This window comes from Mastigoproctus giganteus, chromosome 11, assembly GCF_048544385.1.
Source record: "Mastigoproctus giganteus isolate SK-2022 chromosome 11, ASM4854438v1, whole genome shotgun sequence".
NCBI classification, from domain to species: Eukaryota; Metazoa; Arthropoda; class Arachnida; order Uropygi; family Thelyphonidae; genus Mastigoproctus; species Mastigoproctus giganteus.
This window is the reverse complement of record NC_143585.1, coordinates 68,099,583-68,122,122: the sequence shown is the minus strand read 5'-3', so window position 1 is coordinate 68,122,122 and position 22,540 is coordinate 68,099,583. Positions and strand designations below refer to the sequence as shown.

At 36.3% G+C, this 22,540-nt stretch overlaps 1 protein-coding gene across 1 annotated transcript in view; it reads right to left on the bottom strand.

Annotated features, from left to right (window-relative positions):
* Nucleotides 1-22,540, bottom strand: part of LOC150078091 (cGMP-dependent 3',5'-cyclic phosphodiesterase-like) — a 329,128-nt gene that overhangs the window by 113,621 nt on the left and 192,967 nt on the right. The window contains exons 14-16 of the mRNA XM_090384462.1: nt 14,399-14,439; nt 14,197-14,309; nt 1,332-1,409 (exon numbers count right to left, since the gene is read on the bottom strand). Coding sequence (XP_090240588.1) covers nt 1,332-1,409; nt 14,197-14,309; nt 14,399-14,439 — 232 coding nt within the window. The remainder of the gene's footprint in view (nt 1-1,331; nt 1,410-14,196; nt 14,310-14,398; nt 14,440-22,540) is intronic.

The window sequence follows — 22,540 nt, the reverse complement described above, 5'->3', positions numbered from 1 at the left end:
TGTACTGATACTATCAGCATCTTCTTATGAAATATATGTGCTTTGAAATCAACATGCAAACTGGTTTAGAAAAGCATATTTATATCTTTAATAGAAAAAAAAAAAAAAAAAAAGCTTCATTTTTTTTGACCCGTATTATTATAGAGGATAAATAGTAATGTGGAAAGTTTGTGTTTTGATTGATGCTGCATAAGCTTTCATTATTTGCTACTACTAATACTATTCACAAATGAATTATCAATGTTCAATTACCAAGCGAATTTTCATGCATATGGCATTTGAAAGTCTTTCAGATTCCTTATACAAGAACTAGATTAGGAAGAGTATGTCATGTTTTGCCTAGGAATAAAAGCAGCAACTAAGAATACAGATGTTACTGGAAGGGTAGGGATTTTCTGTAATTTACCTGCAACAGACACTCATTCATTCTTGCATACGTGCAGTCATTCTCATTCTTACATTTCTCTCTCTCTCTCACATACACACACACCAGATGCACTCAACTGATGCTTATATTCTTTTCACATGTTATAAAACAGGCAACAAATGTTCAACTACTATTAAATTATGGGAAGTCCCCCAGTTTTGTCACAGAGAAAACTCAAAATTGTTTGAGTGAAACAAAAAGGTATCTTGCCTTACACCAAATTAATTAATTGTTTCTTCTTAAATTTGATCTAAACTGCATATACATTTACAATCTTGATGAGCAGTTATTTTTTATTCTATTGTATTTTAATAAATTATTTTATTACTATAAAGAGCATCATGTATCATTTCAATTAAGTTTGTGAATTTTTTTCTTGCATGTCTGTGATTTCAATGGTGTACTTTTAATGGTGTACACAATAAATAAAATAGAATTATCCATTCATTACTATAGAAGAAGGAAGTTCACTCAGCATAAAAATATAATGCCAAGTATATGTGACTACAGATGACTGCCAATGTCACATTAGGTATTCACATCGCCCAAAAAATTAAAAGGCATTAGTTTAATCACAATATAAATTGAACAGCATATATTAGTCAGATTAGCACAAAGTGAACTCATAATAGTCAAAGAAAGGGTGCACTTTTAAAAACCTTTTGTTTAGAACTGTCCAGAAGTTAGCCTTTCCAGTGTGGAATTAGTTAGCCTTTCCAGTGTGGAATTTACCAGGTTCTTTACATAATAAGTCCATCCCTGTATGTGTTGTTATTAGTCCTATAGATGTCAGCATCTAAGCATGATACACTGCAGTTCTCCTTCTCTTAAGGATATAGCGTTTTTTGATTTATGTTTATGTATAAGTTAAATTTAAAAAAATAATAAAATAAGTTGTTCCTACCTGCATATGGTACATCATAAGTTCGTTGGACAATTTACTTCTATGCTGAGCATCTCTAACTTTTTTCCACATAAGAGACTGAAAAGATAAGGTTTTAAATGTAAAGAATTTATTTTTCCAAGATATTTAATAAAATAAAGGATTTTGGTAGGGTCCCTTTTTCAGACAAAGTGCTCTATTATGAAATAGTTTTCAAATAACTCAATATTGCAAAAATATCAATATATCTCTTAATGTCATGCAATAAGCAGCAAACTAGTTTTCAAACTAGTTTTTAGGAGGCAAACCTATTTGTTAAAAACTATGACAAACCTGAACTTTCACTATAGGACATAATCGAAACATGTTTTATTTCCAAAGTTTTGACAGTCTCTACATAGTAATAATTTCAGATGAAAATCATCAATATTTTTTTTGTGCTTAGCTTTAACCCTAGCCAATAAAAATTTTCTGTAATCAGAAAATTTTTACAGTGAAAATTCCAGTCAAATCAAATGTTTCTTTTAAATTTTAAAGACAGCTCCATTATAACCTCTCTCTCTCTCTCTCTCTCTCTCTCTCTACTCCACCCACCCATCTCGCATTGCATTCCATAAACTACAGCAATAAAATGGCTGACACTGTTGTCTGCATTATTTTCCATTTATTAGTATTAGTAGTGGCAAATGATGCAAAAAAGCAAACTTATGAAGCATTAGCCAAAAATTAAACGAAAACCTTTCCTTTACTACATTACATGCTCATCCCCTCTGATAATTTATATAGTTCTTCCTTGAATTTATTCAAATTATCCACTCTCACAACAACAAAAGAAAATTTGTTCCAACAATTAACCACCAGATGGCTAAAGGAAAACTTCCACACGTCTATTCTGCAACCATCCTTCTTGAATTTATGCCCCCTCAAGTGTGTAAAGGAAGGATGCCATCAGCAGTGAGCTTGCTTAATCCATTCAAAGCCTTGAAAACCTTGATCAGATCAACTCACAGTTGCCTAGTTTCCAGATGCTGAAATTTGCAAAATTGAAGCTTTCTTGATAAGACCATCTTTTTGTTCCCTTCACCAATATCATTACCCTTCTCTATACACATTCCAGCAGATCTACATCCTTCCTAAAAAGACCTGCATGCAGTATTCAAGATGCAACTTAATCTTTGCCTCATACAATGGAATAATCACCTCCTTATCCCTGTTAGAAAAATTCCTGTATATCAATGAAAAAACCCCATGAGCTATTCTGACAGCCTGTCTGCACTTCTTGGAGAACATGTCTGACTGCAAAATTACCTCCAGGTCTTTTTTTATTTTCAACTAAAATGAGTGTAGTACCATTCAGCCATTTTTTTTTTTTTTTTTTTTTTTTTTTGATTTGGTAGTTATTGGCGCATCGGCTTCTGTGGCCATATTGCACCTCCCAAGGTTTTTGCAGTACTTTGATCCAAGCCCGAGGCGGGAATCGAACCCGCGACCTTTGGGTTGCCGGGCAGGTACTTTACCCACTCGGCTAGCCCGGTCGGCCATTCAGCCATTACATTAATGTGGATTACTGATACCCACATGCAGTAACTTGCATTTCTCAATGTTAAACTTCAACTGCCTAATTTTTCTATATCTTGTTGAAGTAGCTTACCTTTATTACTATAATTAACCACAATGAAAATCTTTGTATTATCAACAAACTTAGACATTAAGCTTGATATATACCTTCATCAATATTATTAATACATACTGAAAGCAACAATTGGCCCAACACTGAACCCTGGGTATTCCATTAATAATATTAGAAGATGGATATTCCATTAATATCCATGAAGAGCAGTGTCCATTAATAATCACACTCTGTGTTCTCCCACTCAACCATCCCTTATCCATAGCAGTAAATTGTCCTTAATGTCACACTGCTCCAATTTATACTTTTATGCAGACTTTTATGTGCAACAGTATCAAAATCTAAAATCCAAGTATATGATATCATAATTATTTTTTACATTCAGTATTTTTGTCATTGAATCCAATGTGTGACAATGATCACGGTGTACTGATGTGGGATTTACTTAACCATCAAGGTAAAGGGAAGGGCTTTTGCTTTCATAAAGGTGACTACAGTGGTCTCAGACAGTTTTTAAATTCTACACAGTGGTATCAACTAATGATATTACCAATGGTGAATTGTAAATGGGAAGCCTCCAGGGACTTGATCTTGGAGGCTATTAGGCTTTTCATACTAACTAAGATATACTGTTCAAGGTTTAGGCCTAAATGGATGTCGGATGAAATAATGAAGCTCGTGGCAGAGAAAATAAATGCATGGGATGCATATAAATTATCAGGAGACACAGAAGCATATGGCAGATATAAGCTAGTCTGTAATCAGGTCACAAAGGAGGTTAGGCAGGCAAAGGCAGATTACGAGAAATCTTGTACAAAGGATGCAAAGAAAAACAGCAAAGAATTCTTTACTTATGTAAACTCTAGAAAGAAAGGGCTGAATCAGATTGGTCCACTTAACATAGATGGTTTGACTATTGATGACCATGCTCAGGTAGCTGATAGACTGAATGAGTGTTTTGCATCTACATTCACACATGAGGAGTTATTCAAGGAGGGGAATGCCAGAAGCTTATCAAACTCTAACAGGAAGCCAAGTGATTTTGTAATAACTGAGAGCAAAGCGGAAGAGAAATTGTAGAAGTTAAACATAAGAAAGGCACTTGGGGGTTGGATCTATCCAGTTATATTAAAGGAGGCAGCAAAGGAAGTATGCAAACCCTTAGCCATAATTATGAGAGGTTCCTTAGACTCAGGGGAGGTCCCTATGGACTGGAGGTGTGCAAATGTATCCCCAATTCACAAAGGGGGTTCAAAAGATGACATAAGAAACTATAGACCTGTTAGTTTAACTTGTGTTCTGGGAAAATAATGACGTCACTGGTTATTAAAGAAGCATTGCAGAATCAGCCAGACAAGACTGCAGTAGTAGTTAAGACAGCATGGGTTTGTTAAAGGGTGGTCTTGTCAGACCAATTTGATTGGATACTATGATGTGGTCACAAAGTAACTGGATGAAAAAAATAATTTTGTTATCATATACTTGGATTTCAGGAAAGCTTTTGATATTGTTGCTCACGGAAGCCTGCTGTACAAATTGGAGCGGTATGGCATTAAGGGCAAGTGCCTACAATGGATAAAGGGATGGGAGACAACAGAGAGTGGTAATCAATGGATACTGCTCTTCATGAACTAATCTTATTAGTGGAGTTCCCTAGGGTTCGGTGCTGGGGCCATTGTTGTTTTGTGTATTCATCAATGATATTGATGACGGTATATCTGGCTTAATGTCCAAGTTTGCAGATGATACAAAGGCTGGCAGGGTTGTTAACAACAGTATAGACAGTATGCTACTGCAACTGGATCTAGATAAGTTGGGGAAATGGGCTGAAAAGTGGCAACTGAAGTTTAACATTGGCAAATGCAAAGTACTGCATATGGGTAGCAGCAACCTAAGAGAAACATACCAATTGTGTGGTACTACACTCAGAGAAGTGGAGAGTGAAACAGACCTGGGGGTAATTGTGCAGTCATATATGAAGTTTGCTGAGCAGTGCAGACGGTCTGCAAAAGTAGCTCATGGCGTCTTGTAAATGATATATAGGAATTTTGCTAGCAGGGACAAGGAGGTGATATCCGATTGTACAAGTATTCAAGGTTTGGTCTGAACTTTAGTCAGGCCACATCTTGAATACTGTGTACAGGTCAGGAGACATAATTTTATAAAGGATGTAGAGTTGCTAGAATGAGTACAAAGAAAGGCAACAAGGTTGGTGAGGAAAACAACGGGGTGCTCTTACCAAGACAGGATTAAGTTCTGTAAATTGCAGTGCCTGGAGACTAGGCACATGCGAGGTGATTTGATTGAGGTTATAAGGCCTTGAATGGGTTGAGCAACCTCAATGCTGATGGGATTCTTCCAAATTTGCCTTTAACCAGTGGGTAGTTGATTGCTGGAACAGACTTCCATCTCTTGTTGTGGAAGTTGATAGCTTAAATAAATTTAAGGCTGAGTGGACAAGCATTTGGAGTGAATAGATGGGTGAAATGGGAGTGGGTTTTTTTTTTTTTTGGCTGATGCTGCATAAGCTTGCTTTCTTGCATCATATGCCTGTGCTAATTCTAATGCTAAAGCATCATAATACCCAATCAGACAAGACTGCCCCTTAACGAACCTATGCTGTGACAAAAATATAACTGAACTCCTTTCTAGATGTTCCTGCATTACTTTTCTAACTAGCAACTCCATTAATTTCTCTAGAACAGAAATTAAAGTAAGAGTTCTGTAATTACTCATATCAAATTGATCTCTCTTTCTGAACTGGGGATATATTTGCACATCTCCTGTCCATAGGGGGCTCCCTTGAATCCACAGATGCTCTCATAGTTATGGCTAGGGGGTTTTCCTACCTCCTTTACTGCCTCCCATAATGTAACTAGATGGATCCCATCCACCCTAGGCAACTTTTTTATGTTTAACTTCAATTTCACCTACACATTCCTCTCAATTATCACAAAATCATTTAGCTTCCTGTTAGAGTTTGATAAACTTCTGGTATTCCCTTGCCTAAAGAATTTCTCACATGTGAATGCAGATGCAAAATACCTATTTAGTTTGTCAGCAACCTAAGCAGAATCATCAACAGTTAAAGCATCAACATTAAATGAACTGAGGTGATTTGACCTCTTCTTTCCTTCTATTGTAAATATAAGTAAAGTCATGTTTGCTGCTTTTCTTTGCAGAGACTTCTTGTAATCTGCCTTGTCTTGCCTAACCTCCTTTGTGACATGATTACAGACTTTAGTTTATATCTGTCATATGCTTCTGTATCAATCTTTATCAATTTATTAAATCTTTATTAATCTTCTGTATTAATCTTTAATAATTTATATGCATTTCATTCATTTTTCTTCTCGGCCACAAGTCTCATCAGTTCATCTGACATCCATTTAGGTCTAAGCCTGGAAAGGAATTTTTTTAGTCTGAATGAAAAGCTTAATATCTTCTACAATTACTTCTCTAAATGCTTTCCATTTAGAATTTGCCATTGGTAATATCATCAGATAGTCCCACTGTATAGAAATTAAAAACCGTCTGAAGCCACTGTAGTCACCCTTAAGAAAGCTAAAGTCCTTCCCTTTACCCTAGACAGCATTTATGTGTTTAAGTAAATCCCACAGCAATACGCTGTGATGACTACCACTCAGTGGTTCTTTTACCTGCAAATTCTTAATGCATGAAGATCTTACTGCTGATAATTGGATCAAGAATATTGCTTCCTCTTGTTGCCACTCTATCATGCTGCTGTAGAAAGCACTAATCCAAAATGTGTTTAAATACTGCAGCCAATATAAACATACTAATAAATTCACCACTAAAAACCCTTTAAGAAAAAGGGTCTTTAATACTAATCAGATAAAAAAAAAAAAAAAAAGATTTAGATATCAACACATTTAAGAAAAAATTCACTTTTCAACTCTCTCTTTCTCTGTGTGCATGCGCGTGCGTGCGTGTGTACATGTATTAATGTTCAAAACAGCACAGAGGATGGCCAGTCACTTTTAATAATTCTTTGTCAGAAATGGAAAAATAAAAGCCTAAAATTCATACTGTTACATTGGAATAAGCATTTTTCCCAATGAAACAGCAAAACATATCCCAAATGACATGTTTTATATACCATATTATCCAAAATGTATTCAATAAAGACAACAATGAAAGACACATCACAAATCTAAGAGAGAGTAATTCTCTATAATTTCATATTATGAATCAACAGGGCTTACCTTTATTTTTTGATATAGGAAGCTTCTTTTCCAACTCTCCTTGTCCAACTCGCTAATAATTCATGGGGAAGGCGATGTCAATTTTGCAAAACATTGTCATAAAGTTAGATTTTGGAGGTCTAAACGGGCTAATAATTAAGGATCAATTTTACTTTTTGGTCCTGTGGCTGAAATTTTGAGTTAAATTTAGGGGTCTAATAATTGGGTAAGGGGCGGGGGTGGGGGTAGGGGTTGGGGTTATTCTCTACATTCCTTAAGTTGGACTAGAACTTTTCGGGGCATCATGTTCACAGGAAGAGAGTTACTCACAATTAATCCGAAACTTTTTTTCTTTCCTTATGTTGTAGTATTTGTTCATCGCGCATGCGTATAAGTGACCAATCGTCGGACAATAGGAATGGCCTACGGATATTGATTGAAGTTTCATGTAGTTTCATCTCTAAGGTTTCTGCAATGAGTAGTTTGTAGTAGTTGTGTTGAATATTTATAATTTTTGTTTCCGTAAAGTCGAAAGTATGTCTTTCATTTATTGCGTGGAACGAAAGTTCCGATGCATTTGAACGACCCGCCCGCACCGAAGCTTCGTGTTGTTTTGCTCGAAGCTGTGCCACTCCCATGGTGGATCCTACGTAGACAGCGTCACAATTTTTGCATGGTATACTGTATACGAGGTCATGCTGTGATTGGAATGTGGTGTTTGAAGGCCGATTTCTGAAGAATGTGTATAGTTTGTTCATGGGTTTTGCTATGATTTTCATGTCGGTTCCCTTGCATATTTGGTTAAGTTTATTGTACCAGTTGCTCGATATATGGGATGGTGATGAAATATATTTTTTTGGTCTTGTCGGATTTTTTTGCTATGTTTGTTGCGAGGTTGTTGTTATTTATTTTATCACGGGCTATTGTTTTGACTTTGTTTATATAGGTTAGAGGGTAACCCCTATTTGAGAATCTTCTAGTTAGTTCATTTATTTCAGTGGTTAGAGAAATCTGGGTGGAAGAATATTTATAGGCATTTTGAAATTGGTTCAGCATGACCGATTTTTTGTATGGTTGGGGGTGGTAACTGTGGAAATGTAGAAGCATCCCTTTATTAGTGGGTTTTCTGTATATGCTGAAATTTAGTTTTTGGTCTAATCTGTGTATGGTAAAATTAAGGAAATTTATGGAGTGGGATTCTGCTTCAGTTTCTAATTCAAATTTTAGTCTCTGATGGATGTTATTAAAAACCTGTAGAATATTGTTTATGGTCGAATGGTCTGTGATGATTAGGATGTCGTCCAGATATCTTCCGTAATATGTGATCTGTGGTATAAATGGATCAAGATGGATCTTTTCTAATTTGTCTAAGTATAGTTCGGCAATGAGTCCGCTAATGTTTAAGCCCATTGGGAGGCCAAAAATCTGTCTGTATATTTTTTCTTGGAATATAATGTAATTTGCATTTACTAATAGTTTTGTTAGTTCGAATATTCTGTCTTTGGGGAGTCTGGTGTTATTAATTTTTGTTTTATCATCGTTTAAGTAGGCCCAAACTATGTCCAATGCGTAGGGTACATTTACGTTGGTGTATAGTGAAGTCACATCGAGTGAATATAACTTCATATCCTCCTTGATATGGAGGTCTTTGAGGTTCATGAATAAAGCATCGTAGTTTTTTATATTATATGTTAGGAGTTCTCGGAGTGGTTTTAGAATAGGGTAGATGAACGTGGCTAGGGAGGAAAAAGCTGAATTCTTAAATGACACTATGGGTCGTATTGGGTATCCTGTTTTGTGCAATTTTACTTGGCCGAATAAGGTTGGGATATTGTATGTGTGGGCTTTAATTTGTTTGAGCTGGGCCATAGTGATGTGGTCATCTTTCCTATAGGTGGTGAGCAATTTGTTATATTTGTTAACTAAGCTGTTGAACTCTGATGGTGCTACTTCTTCATATGTCGTTGTGTCTGAAATGATGGTGTATAATTTATTTATATAGTCTCCTTTATTTAGAATAACTACTGTATCGCCTTTGTCGGCCTTTTGAATAATGATATCTCGGTTTTGTCTAAGTGTGTATAAAGCTTTTGCTTCTTCTCTATGTCGTTTTGATATTGAGGGGATAGCTTGGTTTATGATTCGATTGGTTTGTTGGATTAATACGTTTTTTTGTGGCAAATCTCTTAGAGCGAACTCAAGATCAATAATCATTTGTTTCTTGGGGGGGAATCTCGGCGGTAGATTATAATTTAAACCTTTGTTTAATAGGGCTATTTGCTGAGATGTTAGCGTAATGGATGATAAGTTCTTTACATTATCTGATGGATTATAGTCGTTATGGGATTCAGTGTTTAAATTGGCCCAGAAGTCATTAATATGTGGCCAAGTAAAATTGCACAAAATAGGATACCCAATACGACCCATAGTGTCATATAAGAATTCAGCTTTTGCCTCCCTAGCCACGTTCATCTACCCTATTCTAAAACCACTCCGAGAACTCCTAACATATAATATAAAAAACTACGATGCTTTATTCATGAACCTCAAAGACCTCCATATCAAGGAGGATATGAAGTTATATTCACTCGATGTGACTTCACTATACACCAACGTAAATGTACCCTACGCATTGGACATAGTCTGGGCCTACTTAAACGATGATAAAACAAAAATTAATAACACCAGACTCCCCAAAGACAGAATATTCGAACTAACAAAACTATTAGTAAATGTAAATTACATTCTATTCCAAGAAAAAATATACAGACAGATTTTTGGCCTCCCAATGGGCTTAAACATTAGCGGACTCATTGTCGAATTATACTTAGACAAATTAGAAAAGATCCATCTTGATCCATTTATACCACAGATCACATATTACGGAATATATCTGGACGACATCCTAATCATCACAGACCATTCGACCATAAACAATATTCTACAGGTTTTTAATAACATCCATCAGAGACTAAAATTTGAATTAGAAACTGAAGCAGAATCCCACTCCATAAATTTCCTTAATTTTACCATACACAGATTAGACCAAAAACTAAATTTCAGCATATACAGAAAACCCACTAATAAAGGGATGCTTCTACATTTCCACAGTTACCACCCCCCAACCATACAAAAAATCGGTCATGCTGAACCAATTTCAAAATGCCTATAAATATTCTTCCACCCAGATTTCTCTAACCACTGAAATAAATGAACTAACTAGAAGATTCTCAAATAGGGGTTACCCTCTAACCTATATAAACAAAGTCAAAACAATAGCCCGTGATAAAATAAATAACAACAACCTCGCAACAAACATAGCAAAAAAATCCGACAAGAGACCAAAAAAATATATTTCATCACCATCCCATATATCGAGCACTGGTACAATAAACTTAACCAAATATGCAAGGGAAACACCAGGTGGTAGATGACTTTCATCAACCAGTGAAATACCACCACTTTGCTTATTGGAGGCTTGAAGTGGTGAAACCCATGTTTAGTCTCTAGAGCAAAGTTTCCGGCATCCCCCTCCCCCCATACTTATCCTTCAACCCATGCACGGTACTATGTACTATAGGTTTTGATACCTTTCGTGTTTGGGGTTTTCATAAAAAAAAAAAAAAAAAAAAAAGAACCGACATGAAAATCATAGCAAAACCCATGAACAAACTATACACATTCTTCAGAAATCGGCCTTCAAACACCACATTCCAATCACAGCATGACCTCGTATACAGTATACCATGCAAAAATTGTGATGCTGTCTACGTAGGATCCACCATGGGAGTGGCACAGCTTCGAGCAAAACAACACGAAGCTTCGGTGCGGGCGGGTCGTTCAAATGCATCGGAACTTTCGTTCCACGCAATAAATGAAAGACATACTTTCGGCTTTACGGAAACAAAAATTATAAATATTCAACACAACTACTACAAACTACTCATTGCAGAAACCTTAGAGATGAAACTACATGAAACTTCAATCAATATCCGTAGGCCATTCCTATTGTCCGACGATTGGTCACTTATACGCATGCGCGATGAACAAATACTACAACATAAGGAAAGAAAAAAAGTTTCGGATTAATTGTGAGTAACTCTCTTCCTGTGAACATGATGCCCCGAAAAGTTCTAGTCCAACTTAAGGAATGTAGAGAATAACCCCAACCCCTACCCCCACCCCCGCCCCTTACCCAATTATTAGACCCCTAAATTTAACTCAAAATTTCAGCCACAGGACCAAAAAGTAAAATTGATCCTTAATTATTAGCCCGTTTAGACCTCCAAAATCTAACTTTATGACAATGTTTTGCAAAATTGACATCGCCTTCCCCATGAATTATTAGCGAGTTGGACAAGGAGAGTTGGAAAAGAAGCTTCCTATATCAAAAAATAAAGGTAAGCCCTGTTGATTCATAATATAATAGAATATAGGAATTATCGAGCACGTAATAGCTCTCTAGTATCAAATCTATAATTTCAGTAATGTAATTCACTTCAGTAAGTATTTAATAAAGAAAATAGAATTTTTTGCAATATTACTCTTCCTTCTAGAAATAACATATACAGCACCAAAATTATATGGATATATAGACACTGTTCCCATCATAAATTACTGCATTATTTATGCATGTATAAAATGTATTATTTGATGGATAAGGAACCAACAGAGATAGGTTTTTTTATTTATTTATTAAAGAAGGCAATCCAGCCAGCTTTCCTGGCAACCCCACCCCCACCTCATTGCAATATTGTATAGGTAATTTCTAACATAACATATACTACTACCAGTTGATTACCATTCCTGGCACATGGAGAGAGCCAGGGATTGTCTGCAAGCATATAGAAGATATCAAATATATACATCGCTCGTCTGCCATCTTACTGATGACATCATATACAGCATCAATATAATACCCCCAATTTGGAGGGTATATCAGTTCACTATTTCATATGTTAATAAGACAGCTATTTCTACTAAAGTTGATCATGAGTCTTCTGGTCTTGATTAGAGAATAAGTCTCTTGAATGAGGAAAATTTTTAACTGTTTCATCATCAGCCATTTTCAATCCACTGCAGGATGAAGGCCTCTCCAGCAACTTCCAGTTCCTTCTGTTTTGAGCACTGGACATCCATTTACCACCCACAAACTCACGAATTTCACCTATCTGTTGAATTTCATCTAACTGTTTCACTTCACCACAATAAGTCGACTTAGCAATTCACTACATAAAATCACAATCAGGATAAGTCAAGAACTTGTAAGTACAATGCATGCAGTTGATATACTCATCATATAGCAATGTTGAAGCTCAAACAAGAATAGCACTGCTCAGAAAATGGAATGCAATCCATATAAAAGTCCATGCAGTAATGGAATGAATAGGGGATGCAGCATCCTTTCATTACTATTGAGCCTGCATATTCCTTAGTAAAGGAATATGCAGCCCAGTAGCAGAAAAGTCTGAACCAACCTCTTCAAGAAGCAAAGCAACAATTTTCAATTCAACCATAACCATCACAAGCAGCAGGCTCCACCATGGTGGTTTAATTCTTCACTGTAGTCACCCTTAAAAAAGCTCAAGTCCTTCCCTTTACCTAGACAGCATTTACGTGTTTAAGTAAATCCCACAGCAATACACTGTGATGACTACCACTCAGTGGTTCTATTACCTGCAAATTCTTAATGCATGAAGATCTTACTGCTGGATAATTGGATCAAGAATATTGCTTCCTCTTGTTTGCCACTCTATCATGCTGCTGTAGAAAGCACTAATACAAAATGTGTTTAAATACTTCAGCCAATACAAACAGGATCCTCCAGTTTCTCCAACATGAACCCAACCACCCAGAGGCAATGGGAGTGCCTCAACGGTGATGGATCACAAATTCAAACTCAAGTCTAGTCTCTATGTGCTGACTTCTACTTCATCATTGAGATCAACTTCATAGTTGGCTCATCAGTTCACATCAGTTGCATATCACTGTATGAGATATTTCCCAGTTGCAGACAACCTTCCAATCTTCTATCTGAAATCCCACAAGACATCTTCCACTCACTTGTTTGAACAAGTTAAAATAACTTGTTCAAATGAAGTACTATTCATGTTGTACACTAACCAAAGCTGGATCAGAGCCATTCCATTCATCAGGTAATCCATGTAACCAAGAGCCAGACCTTTTTACCATCAGACTAACCACTGAAACACGTATGCCCATTTCCAAAAAAGCAATGTTTTCCATCAGGTTCCAGAAACATGGCAACAAGAATTAGTGAATGGAACAGAGGGGTGCTCTTACGAAGTTTTGCGAATTACAGTGTCTGGAGACTAGGCACCAGCGAGGTGATCTGATAGAGGTGTACAAGCCTTGAATGGTTTGAGCATGCTCAATGCTGATGGGATTCTTCCTCTTGCTCAGAATAATCACCTGAGAGGGCATAAATTCAAATTGAGGAAAGACAGATGTAGGACAGATGTGCGGAAATTTGCCTTTAGCCAGCGGGTGGTTGGTAGGTGGAACAGACTTCCATCCCTTGTCGTGGAAGTTGATAGCCTAAATAAGTTTAAGGCTCAGCTGGACAGGTATTTCGAACGAACAGAGGGGTGAAGTGGAAGTGGTTATTTTTATTTATTTATTTTACTTTATTTTTTTTTTGGCTGATGCTGCATAAGCTTGCTTTCTTGCATCAAATGCCTCTACTAATGCTAATGCTAACATCTGCACAACCAACAGATACAGGAGCAAATCATAACTATTAGCCACATGGCACAACTTTTTCTATATATGATGAGAGTGACAAGCTTTCCAAATTACTTCTTTTTTTTTTATTTAAAAATAATGTTTTTAAGAAATCAAATAATTTTCATAAATTTGACCTTAGGTACTCTATTCTCTAATTTATATGTAATTTAAATTTATAATATAAATTATAATATAAATAATAAATTTATAATATAAATTATGTAACTTATATATTAAAATATAAATTACAGAACAAAGAAATATTTTAATGGAAATACAATCTCAAATGTTTCATTCTACTTACATGCATTATACTGATAGCACAGTATATTGAAAAGGCACTAGCTAATTCCTCATCAAAATATGTAAATGAGTGTCCATTAATCTTATTGCACAATTCTGCAACACCTATTACACCTAAAATAATATAAAAACAATTAACACCATTTGACATTCAGTACTATGATATAAGGATGTATGATATATCAGCAATATGCTACTGTCACCACTTACTTTTTCATCTTTAATCGGAAAGCACAATATATTCCTGTAGGGGGAAAAAAAAAAAAATCACAATGCCATTGTCAAAACACAGCTATTAAAATAACTTGTGTTGGAATGCAGCAGAATTATTAAATATATAGTATACTAGAAAGACATTTTAAGCCTAACTCAAGTAGTTGTATCAACACTGAAAGAATATGCAGATAAGGAACAGAGGCAAAATAAAATCATTCCTTTTGGGAAAGCAGGTAAGTGGGTAGTTTCAACTCTCACTCCTAAAACTTGAGGCATATAACACATGATTTTATGACTTAATGTACTGCATTCCGTATATATCCTTTGATGTCAACTAAAGTGCTTTTCATTGTTTACAAAGTTCTTAATAAACTGGATTATAATATAATTTATTTATTTGTTAAGAATTTATTAAGAATTAATGTGAATGTACAATAATAATATACAATTATTTACAGCTGTCAATTCGAGGGCTTAGTATCAATCAAGATGTTGACTAAAAATTGCATTTTTTTTTGGGACAACTTTAGTTTAACTTATACAAATAACAATGTATATCATGTCAGAGAAATGTATTTCTCTAGTAGTTTACAAGTTAGCTTGGGCTATAAGCATATTTTCAGTAAACCAAGAAAATGTCAAATGACTTTTTTTTCTTGGTTAATTTCAAAAACAGTTACGATAAAATGACTTTGTAGTTAATGTTGTCTGACACTAAACCCTCGAATTCTGAACATTTTTTTTATGAAACCCCCCAAACACGAGAGGTATTAGAACCTATAGTACTTATTACCGTGCTTGAGTTGGAGGTTGAGAAGATGAAAGAAGATATTTATTGACATTAGACTTTAACTTCTGTAGACTAATTTTCAGGAAATACGTACGAAGGAAGGTTGTTCCAGAAAACAGCAGTTGAATGAATAAATGAGGAAGATAAAAAGTTGGTTCTGTGCGTTTGAAGTTGGACAGTAAATGGACGTTGGCTGGTGGCGGCATGTGTTCGGACTGTTTTGAAAGAGAGAGCGGGAATTATAGAAGCCAATTCAGAAGAACATGCCCATGGAAGTATCAGTAGAAAAGGCATGCAGTAGAAACAGTACATCAAGGAGACAGCGAGTGGAAAGACTGTTAGAGAGGAGTCATTAATTAACCTAACTGCCTTCTTCTGAATGGCATCTAGAAGCCCGAGAGCCAGGTGGACAGAAGAAGCAGTGTAGCACACGCTGAAGAAGGAGAAGGAGCCTCCGTAGCCAGGTGGACAGAAGAAGCAGTGTGTAGCACACGCTTCTTGATTAGACTGGGGTTTGAGCCCATGACTACCAAATACGGAGGATGTAGAAAGGTCAAGGAATGACCACCGCATATCCCCGGAGCAATATGGCCTTAGTTGCTAATGCTCCTAAAAAGCAAACAACAATAACAAGCCTGAGAGAGGTTTTGGGGGCACCACCCCAGATGTGGGAACAATATTCCATGCTAGGGCAGATTTGCGATTTTTACAGAGTGAACAGCTGTTTAGAAGAAAAGTAATGCTGAGAGCAAAAGAGAAAACCAAGTTTTTTAGATGCAGAGGAAGCAATATTTGTAATGTGCTTGTGCCAAGAGAGATTAGAAGTCAGGGTAATCTCCAAAAGAGATATATCAACTTGCCTAGAAATTGGAGTGTCAGCAAAGATAAGCATAGGAGCAGAAGAATCCTTTTTGCGAGATAAGACAAGACTGAGTTTTAGAAGGATTGAAATCAACTAAATTGTTGTTGCCCCACTGGAGAATTACCTGGAGATCGGCATTTAAGGAATTGGTAGCGGATATTTCGAGAGGTTGAAGCTGATTGAGCAGGGCAAGGTTTCTCAAAATGGAAAGTGGAATGCAATGTGCTATCTATCATTGGCAAAACTATGATAAGATTTCCAGTCAATGGAAAAAGGTCATTAATATATAAGAGGAAAAGAGTGGGTTAAAAAACTGAACCTTGGGGGACAGCAGCATTAGTGGAGAAGTTAGAAGGCAGAGAGCCATCTATCATCACCCTCAGTGAGCGATCAGAGAGAAAACTGGATAACCAATTACAAAAAACAGTTGGCAAACCATAAGATGGAAGCTTGTTTAGGAGACCTTTATACCAAACACGATCTCAAGAGCAACTGCTTGTGTTTCACCGAACGTTTCCATTGAATTTGTCCATAAATGGGTAACATAAGACAGAATATCACCAGTGGGTCGACACTGATGGAATCCATACTGGCGATCGTTGATCAGACGGGAGGTTTCTAGGTAGTTTAAGAGTTGGTGGTTAATTGATTTCTCCATTACTTTAGAAAGAGTAGAAGTAATTGCAATGGGACGATAATTGGATGAGAGGGATTTGTCACCCTTTTTTTTAGGAACTGGCTGGATATGAGCAAATTTCCAAGCTGAAGGAAAAACACCTTTGGAATAAGAAAGTGAAAAAAGGTGGCAAAGAACAGGAGTAAGTTCAGGGGCAAAGGTTTTGAGAACAAGTGGAGAAATACCATCAGGACCTGGCACTTTCTTAGCATCAAGATTCGTCAAAATCCTTCTGACTTCCTTTTGACGGAAGATATAATGATATATGAATAATTACATACAGATTGAGATGCTAAATACATTCAGTGAGTCATAATTGAACATAAGAGGCTAATAACAGAATCAAAAAAAAAAAAAAAAGTTACTTTAGCACACGAAGAGTCAGCTGCCAGAATGAATTTTTGGCAACAAAAATATTAATCCTGTGAAGATTTATTAGTTTCATACCATCAAATACCAGATTTATACATGAGTAATTTGTTCTAACTGAGTAAAGGGAAATGTGCACTGATAACAAGAATTTGCTAGAAGGACATACCAAGGAATAAGAATTAGAAGAGTCAATAAAATTATTAACCAACTTAGCATTAGCATTAGTAGAGGCATATGATGCAAGAAAGCAAGCTTATGCAGCATCAACCAAAAAAAAAAAAAAAAACCACTTCCACTTCACCCCTCCATTCGTTCGAAATACCTGTCCAGCTGAGCCTTAAATTTATTTAGGCTATCAACTTCCATGACAAGGGATGGAAATCTGTTCCACCAACCAACTACCTGCTGGCTAAAGGCAAATTTCCGCACATCTATAAATTAATTATGAATTTATAATTTATAGAATTACGTCTATAAATTATAAATGAAACAAGCAGGACTGAAGATTACATCATAAATTAAGAGAAGTTAAACAAAACCTGTTGTATAGTGTTACAATCTTTATTATGGAACTCTATGTGCTTCTTGAAACAAAGGAAATGAATAAATTTGATTTGAATACTTTCGAGTAGGTCTGAAAGATATTTTTGGCAGAGACCAAATTAGAGGTCCGATAGTCAACAACAGGTAAAATTAGTTACTTGAAAAGCATCATAATAGCAGTTTCACTACTAAAAGGCAAAATAGCATGTTTAATGAGACTAAGAAGTTGAAAAGCTTTCTGAGATTATTATTATTAATAATAATAATCTTAGAGATGTTCAACAACACTGACCTCTTTCTGATTTACATAATAATTCAAGGTATTAAAGGTTTATGCCTATGTCTGGAAAAAACTGACAGAGTTTGCACTTACTCATATTTAAAGACATTATTTTCAATGAGCCAATATGAGATGAAATCGAGATCAATATGAGCATCAATCAGGGATTGAATAAATAACCATGTAGGACTTTTAAGATTATCAGCAAACATCTACCATTTGACATTGAAATTTTGGAGCGGTGTTAAGAGGCCACCGAAATATATATATTTACAATACTAATTACTAAAGAACATTGAAGAGCTTTTGTAGTATTTTAAAAGAGGACACACTTAACCCACATGATGGTACCAAATTTTACATTTATTGGAACATGCTAGTAAGTAAAAAGTCCATGGCCCAATACACTCAGTGTTCTCACTGTAACTTTCAAACCTCTGTAGGTTACATTTCACATCCTCTGCAGAACCCTTCTGCAGGAAAAATGGGGGGGCTAAAATTGCAAAAATATACACCTGGTGATAGAGTTAAGTACCTATTTACAGCCTGAAAATTTATATCCTAATTACGTGACTTTATATAAATAAAGGTACATTCTCATTTCAATCTAATTAACATATTGAACAGAACTGATCTGATGAATCGTTCCGAGAGCAGCATACGAGAGAGAGAGAGAGAGAGAGAGAGAGAGAGAGAGAGAGAGAGAGAGAATACCATTTTGTCATATAATTTACATTACTAAATGAGAAGTTAATAAAAATGAGCCATTTAAAAAAATAAGGTTGTTCACCTATTTAAATACTTATGAAACTTTTGGTGCAGTTGAAGTGTCCACACTTTATGACACTTTACTAAGAACTATACCGGTGTGCAAAACTTAAGGACCAGTCAGGCTTTCACCTGTAGCTTCTCATAGGAGTGGCCTGGATATGGGAAAAGCATACCAAAGGAATCTCGTGAGGTACAGAAATAATGAAGGAAACAACACCGACACAACAACGGAAACAAAACGGTACAGAGGGACTTTATTCAAAAATGGCAACATAGCACTGGCTGCCATGATACAGATGCACCACTGCCAAAGATGGAATAAAGGGAAGAGGTGGTCCTCAGTAGGAGATATGGCCACCCCTAATGTTGATGCAGGCTTTGCACCACCTGTCCATACTTAGAACAATGTTGTTGATAAGTTCTTGCAGTAACATTGTCCATTCTTCTGTCAGCAACATCTTCAGCTGGTGAACATTTTCTATTGGGTGTGGACATGCCGCTATGCGTCTCCCCAGAACATCCCATACAAACAATGTCATCACTTTCCAAAAGCATATCAACAACTGCAATGTGATGGGGTGTGGCATTATCATCCATAAACACGAACTCGGGGCCAATAGCACCTCGGAACAGAAGCACATGGGGAAGGATTACCTCAGTACAGTAGCATGCACGGGTTACAGTACCACCTTCCAGTATCTAGAGTTGTGTACATCCATCCAAGATAATGCCTCCCCAGACGAGAACACCTCGACTGCCATACATATCCCTTTCAGTGATGTTTGCGGGGTAATACCGTGTGCCAACCTCTCACCAGATTAGCTGACGTCAAGAATTGCTGCTGAGACTGAATCTACTCTCATCAGTAAAGAGTACCTTACCCCACTGCACTGCTGTCCAGTCCTTGTGTCCATTGCACCACTGTAAACGGTGTCTCCGATGGGCAGGTGTTAAAGGGACACAGTTCCTTTTGGGCTCAGTTCCAGTCTAAATGATTTCATTTTCTATCTACAATCTACCAAGACCCACTTACTTCTCACAGAATCTCAATGACCAGTTGCCTCAACAGCCACTCTAATTATTCATTCTACAATTCCTGTCACTTCAAAGGTAGCCCTTGTGCATATGTCTGTTCTGATATTCCTTAACAGAAATTTCCTAATTTGTAATTTCCTCTGGCTTAAATTCTCTTACCCAATTGAACTGTTGCTTCTATCATTCTCCCACATCTAATTAATCAGAACTCTAACAGATGAGACTCATTAGCCAGTTCCTTAGCAATAGGACTTTCTTCCAGTCTAATTTTCCTCACAGTTAGGTAATTTTCTTTGGTGATTTTAATGTTCAAGTCCAGTGGGCCTCAGTTTTCTAGTCACGTGGTTGTTGTTATGTTGTTGTTATTTGGTTTTTTGGGAGCATTAGCAACTAAGGCCATATTGCTCTGGGGATATGCGGTGGTCATTCCCTGACCTTTCCGCATCCTCCATATTTGGTGTTCATGGCTCGAACCCCGGTCTAATCAAGAAGCATGTGCTACGCACTGCCACTCCTGCCCACCTGGCTATGGAGGCACCTAGTCACGTGGACTCAGCTAGTTGAGATGCTGAGGTCTTTGTGATTACTAATGATCTCACTCAGCTTCTTCATTTACCTACCAGAATATCAGACAATTCTAACCACACACCCGACACTCTTGATCTTTTTGTTACCAACAGTCCTTCAAAGTACATGGTCAATTTTAGTGGTCCTCTTGGCAGTTATGAATATAACTTAGTGATAGTCTCTCTCTCTCTCTCTCTCTCTCTCTCTCTCTCTCTCTCTCTCTCTCTCTCTCTCTCTCTCTCTCTCTCTCTCTCTCATGGCTACTCTCAGTGTTGTGTATTGGGCATTACAAGATGAGAAGTGGGATGATCTTAGGCGTTAAAATGAGATGTTTCAATAGCATGTTGTCTAGACTCGAGCACAATTCCACTCTAGAGAATGTGAATCGGTTTCATACAGTCCAATTCAGTCACTATAGGAATCAGTATTCTAATGCAAGGTAGTGTTTTAGGTGTGACTTTTTAACTGAAGGCTGGATCACAAGCATATATCATAGTTGGAACAATATACGTTTAAACATATACAGATAATGAGCTTGGGTCACAAAACCTATGCAGCTACTGTCAATGGCCTGCAATGTAGAAAAATATTTGGGTCTCTTATTCTTGAAGTGGAAGAGGGGAACGTTAAGCTATTATCCTAATTTCTCAATTTGGGAACAATCAAAGCTAACTACACTGGTAACCACAATTTTTTTTTTGAATGAAATGTGTGGACTTATTTTGAGAACAATATAGATATGCCTTAAAGTCATGTGATTTTCAGTGCTACTTTTTTAAGAGAATGTTTTAAAGGTGTTAATTCTCCTGAAATTATGAGTAACTTCAGATCAGCGGCATATAACAGAAGATCCTGATTAACTGACAAGAACGATTTCATGACTGCAGAAAAGAGTACTGCAGAGAGGACACCCCATTGTGAAATGCCTCTTGAAGCGGCAAAATCTCAATGGAAGTCCACTTGATATGTAGCTGTTTATTGGAGTCTGCATAACATGTATATTAAGCACTGCAGAATTTAATTTGAGATTCCTCCGAGAAAGAATTTGATTCACGGGAAGGGAAAAGATACATGGAATGGTATGATTCCACTCCAGAGGAATAACATAAAAAATAAATAACACAGCAGTCCAATGCTGTACTAGTAATAGAGAGTTAAGTTGCCAAGTTCAATTCAGTACATGCAGAAAAATCTTTGAATTTGATACATTTGTCACTGATTATTTCCACAGAAAAGCTTCAATATTCTCCTTTACCACATACACACTTAGTGACATAAGGAACTCCTTCAGGTCCAACACATCACAATACAACAGTAGGACATGCTGATAAACTCTAATATTAATTTCAATAACAATGTCAAAATTTATGTTTTGTATTCTGTTCATAGCTAGGCTTGCAGCAGAAGCTCCAGCTTTATGAAGTTCAGGTTGGGTGGGCGTTACCACTGCTATACACCTTTCCTTGTGTTACTCTTCTTTCAGTGTATTATGTATTAGGCAAGGAAAACTGAGAGGACCAGCCAGTGGAAGAACTTAGTTTTAATAATTTCTGTGTTTAATTATTTCTGCAAATTTGTATATTATATTAATGAACCTTTCTTCCAAGAGTTTATATTTCGAATAGTCCCTTTATCAACTGACATTTGTCAGTTGATAAAGGGACACGTGTTCCGAAAGCTACTGAATTTGTACTTATATTTTATAACTGGGTATACTGTAAATATCTATTTGAAATTATTAAAGTTTATATTTCTTTAAGTGTTATGGAGATAAAAAAAAAAAAAAAAAATGTGAGTATTATAATAATCAATATCTACAAGACTACAAATATCTCAATGTTCCCCTTCTATGTCTGAGCCCAGAGATTTTGCAATATTACACCCTCCTTTTGCAAGAGCCTCAAATAAGTATATCATGTCACATGGTTCCAAATCGTGAGATGCTATAATTATTATCAGCTAAATTATAATCTGATTAATAAAAATAGAGAAAATTTCTTTATAACATCAAGATTGGTTTGTTTTATAGGTTTTTTATGGTGCATGAGCACCTAAGGCTATAAGGCACCAATAACAACAACAAAATATACACTTCACTGTGTTGATGCATAAAACTATTTGCCTCATTCAAATTTCAAAATTAAATATACCTCAATGTAGGTGTCTTGTATATTTCTTAATATTAATAAATATAATATCATATTCACCATACCTACCCCCCCCCCTAGCATGT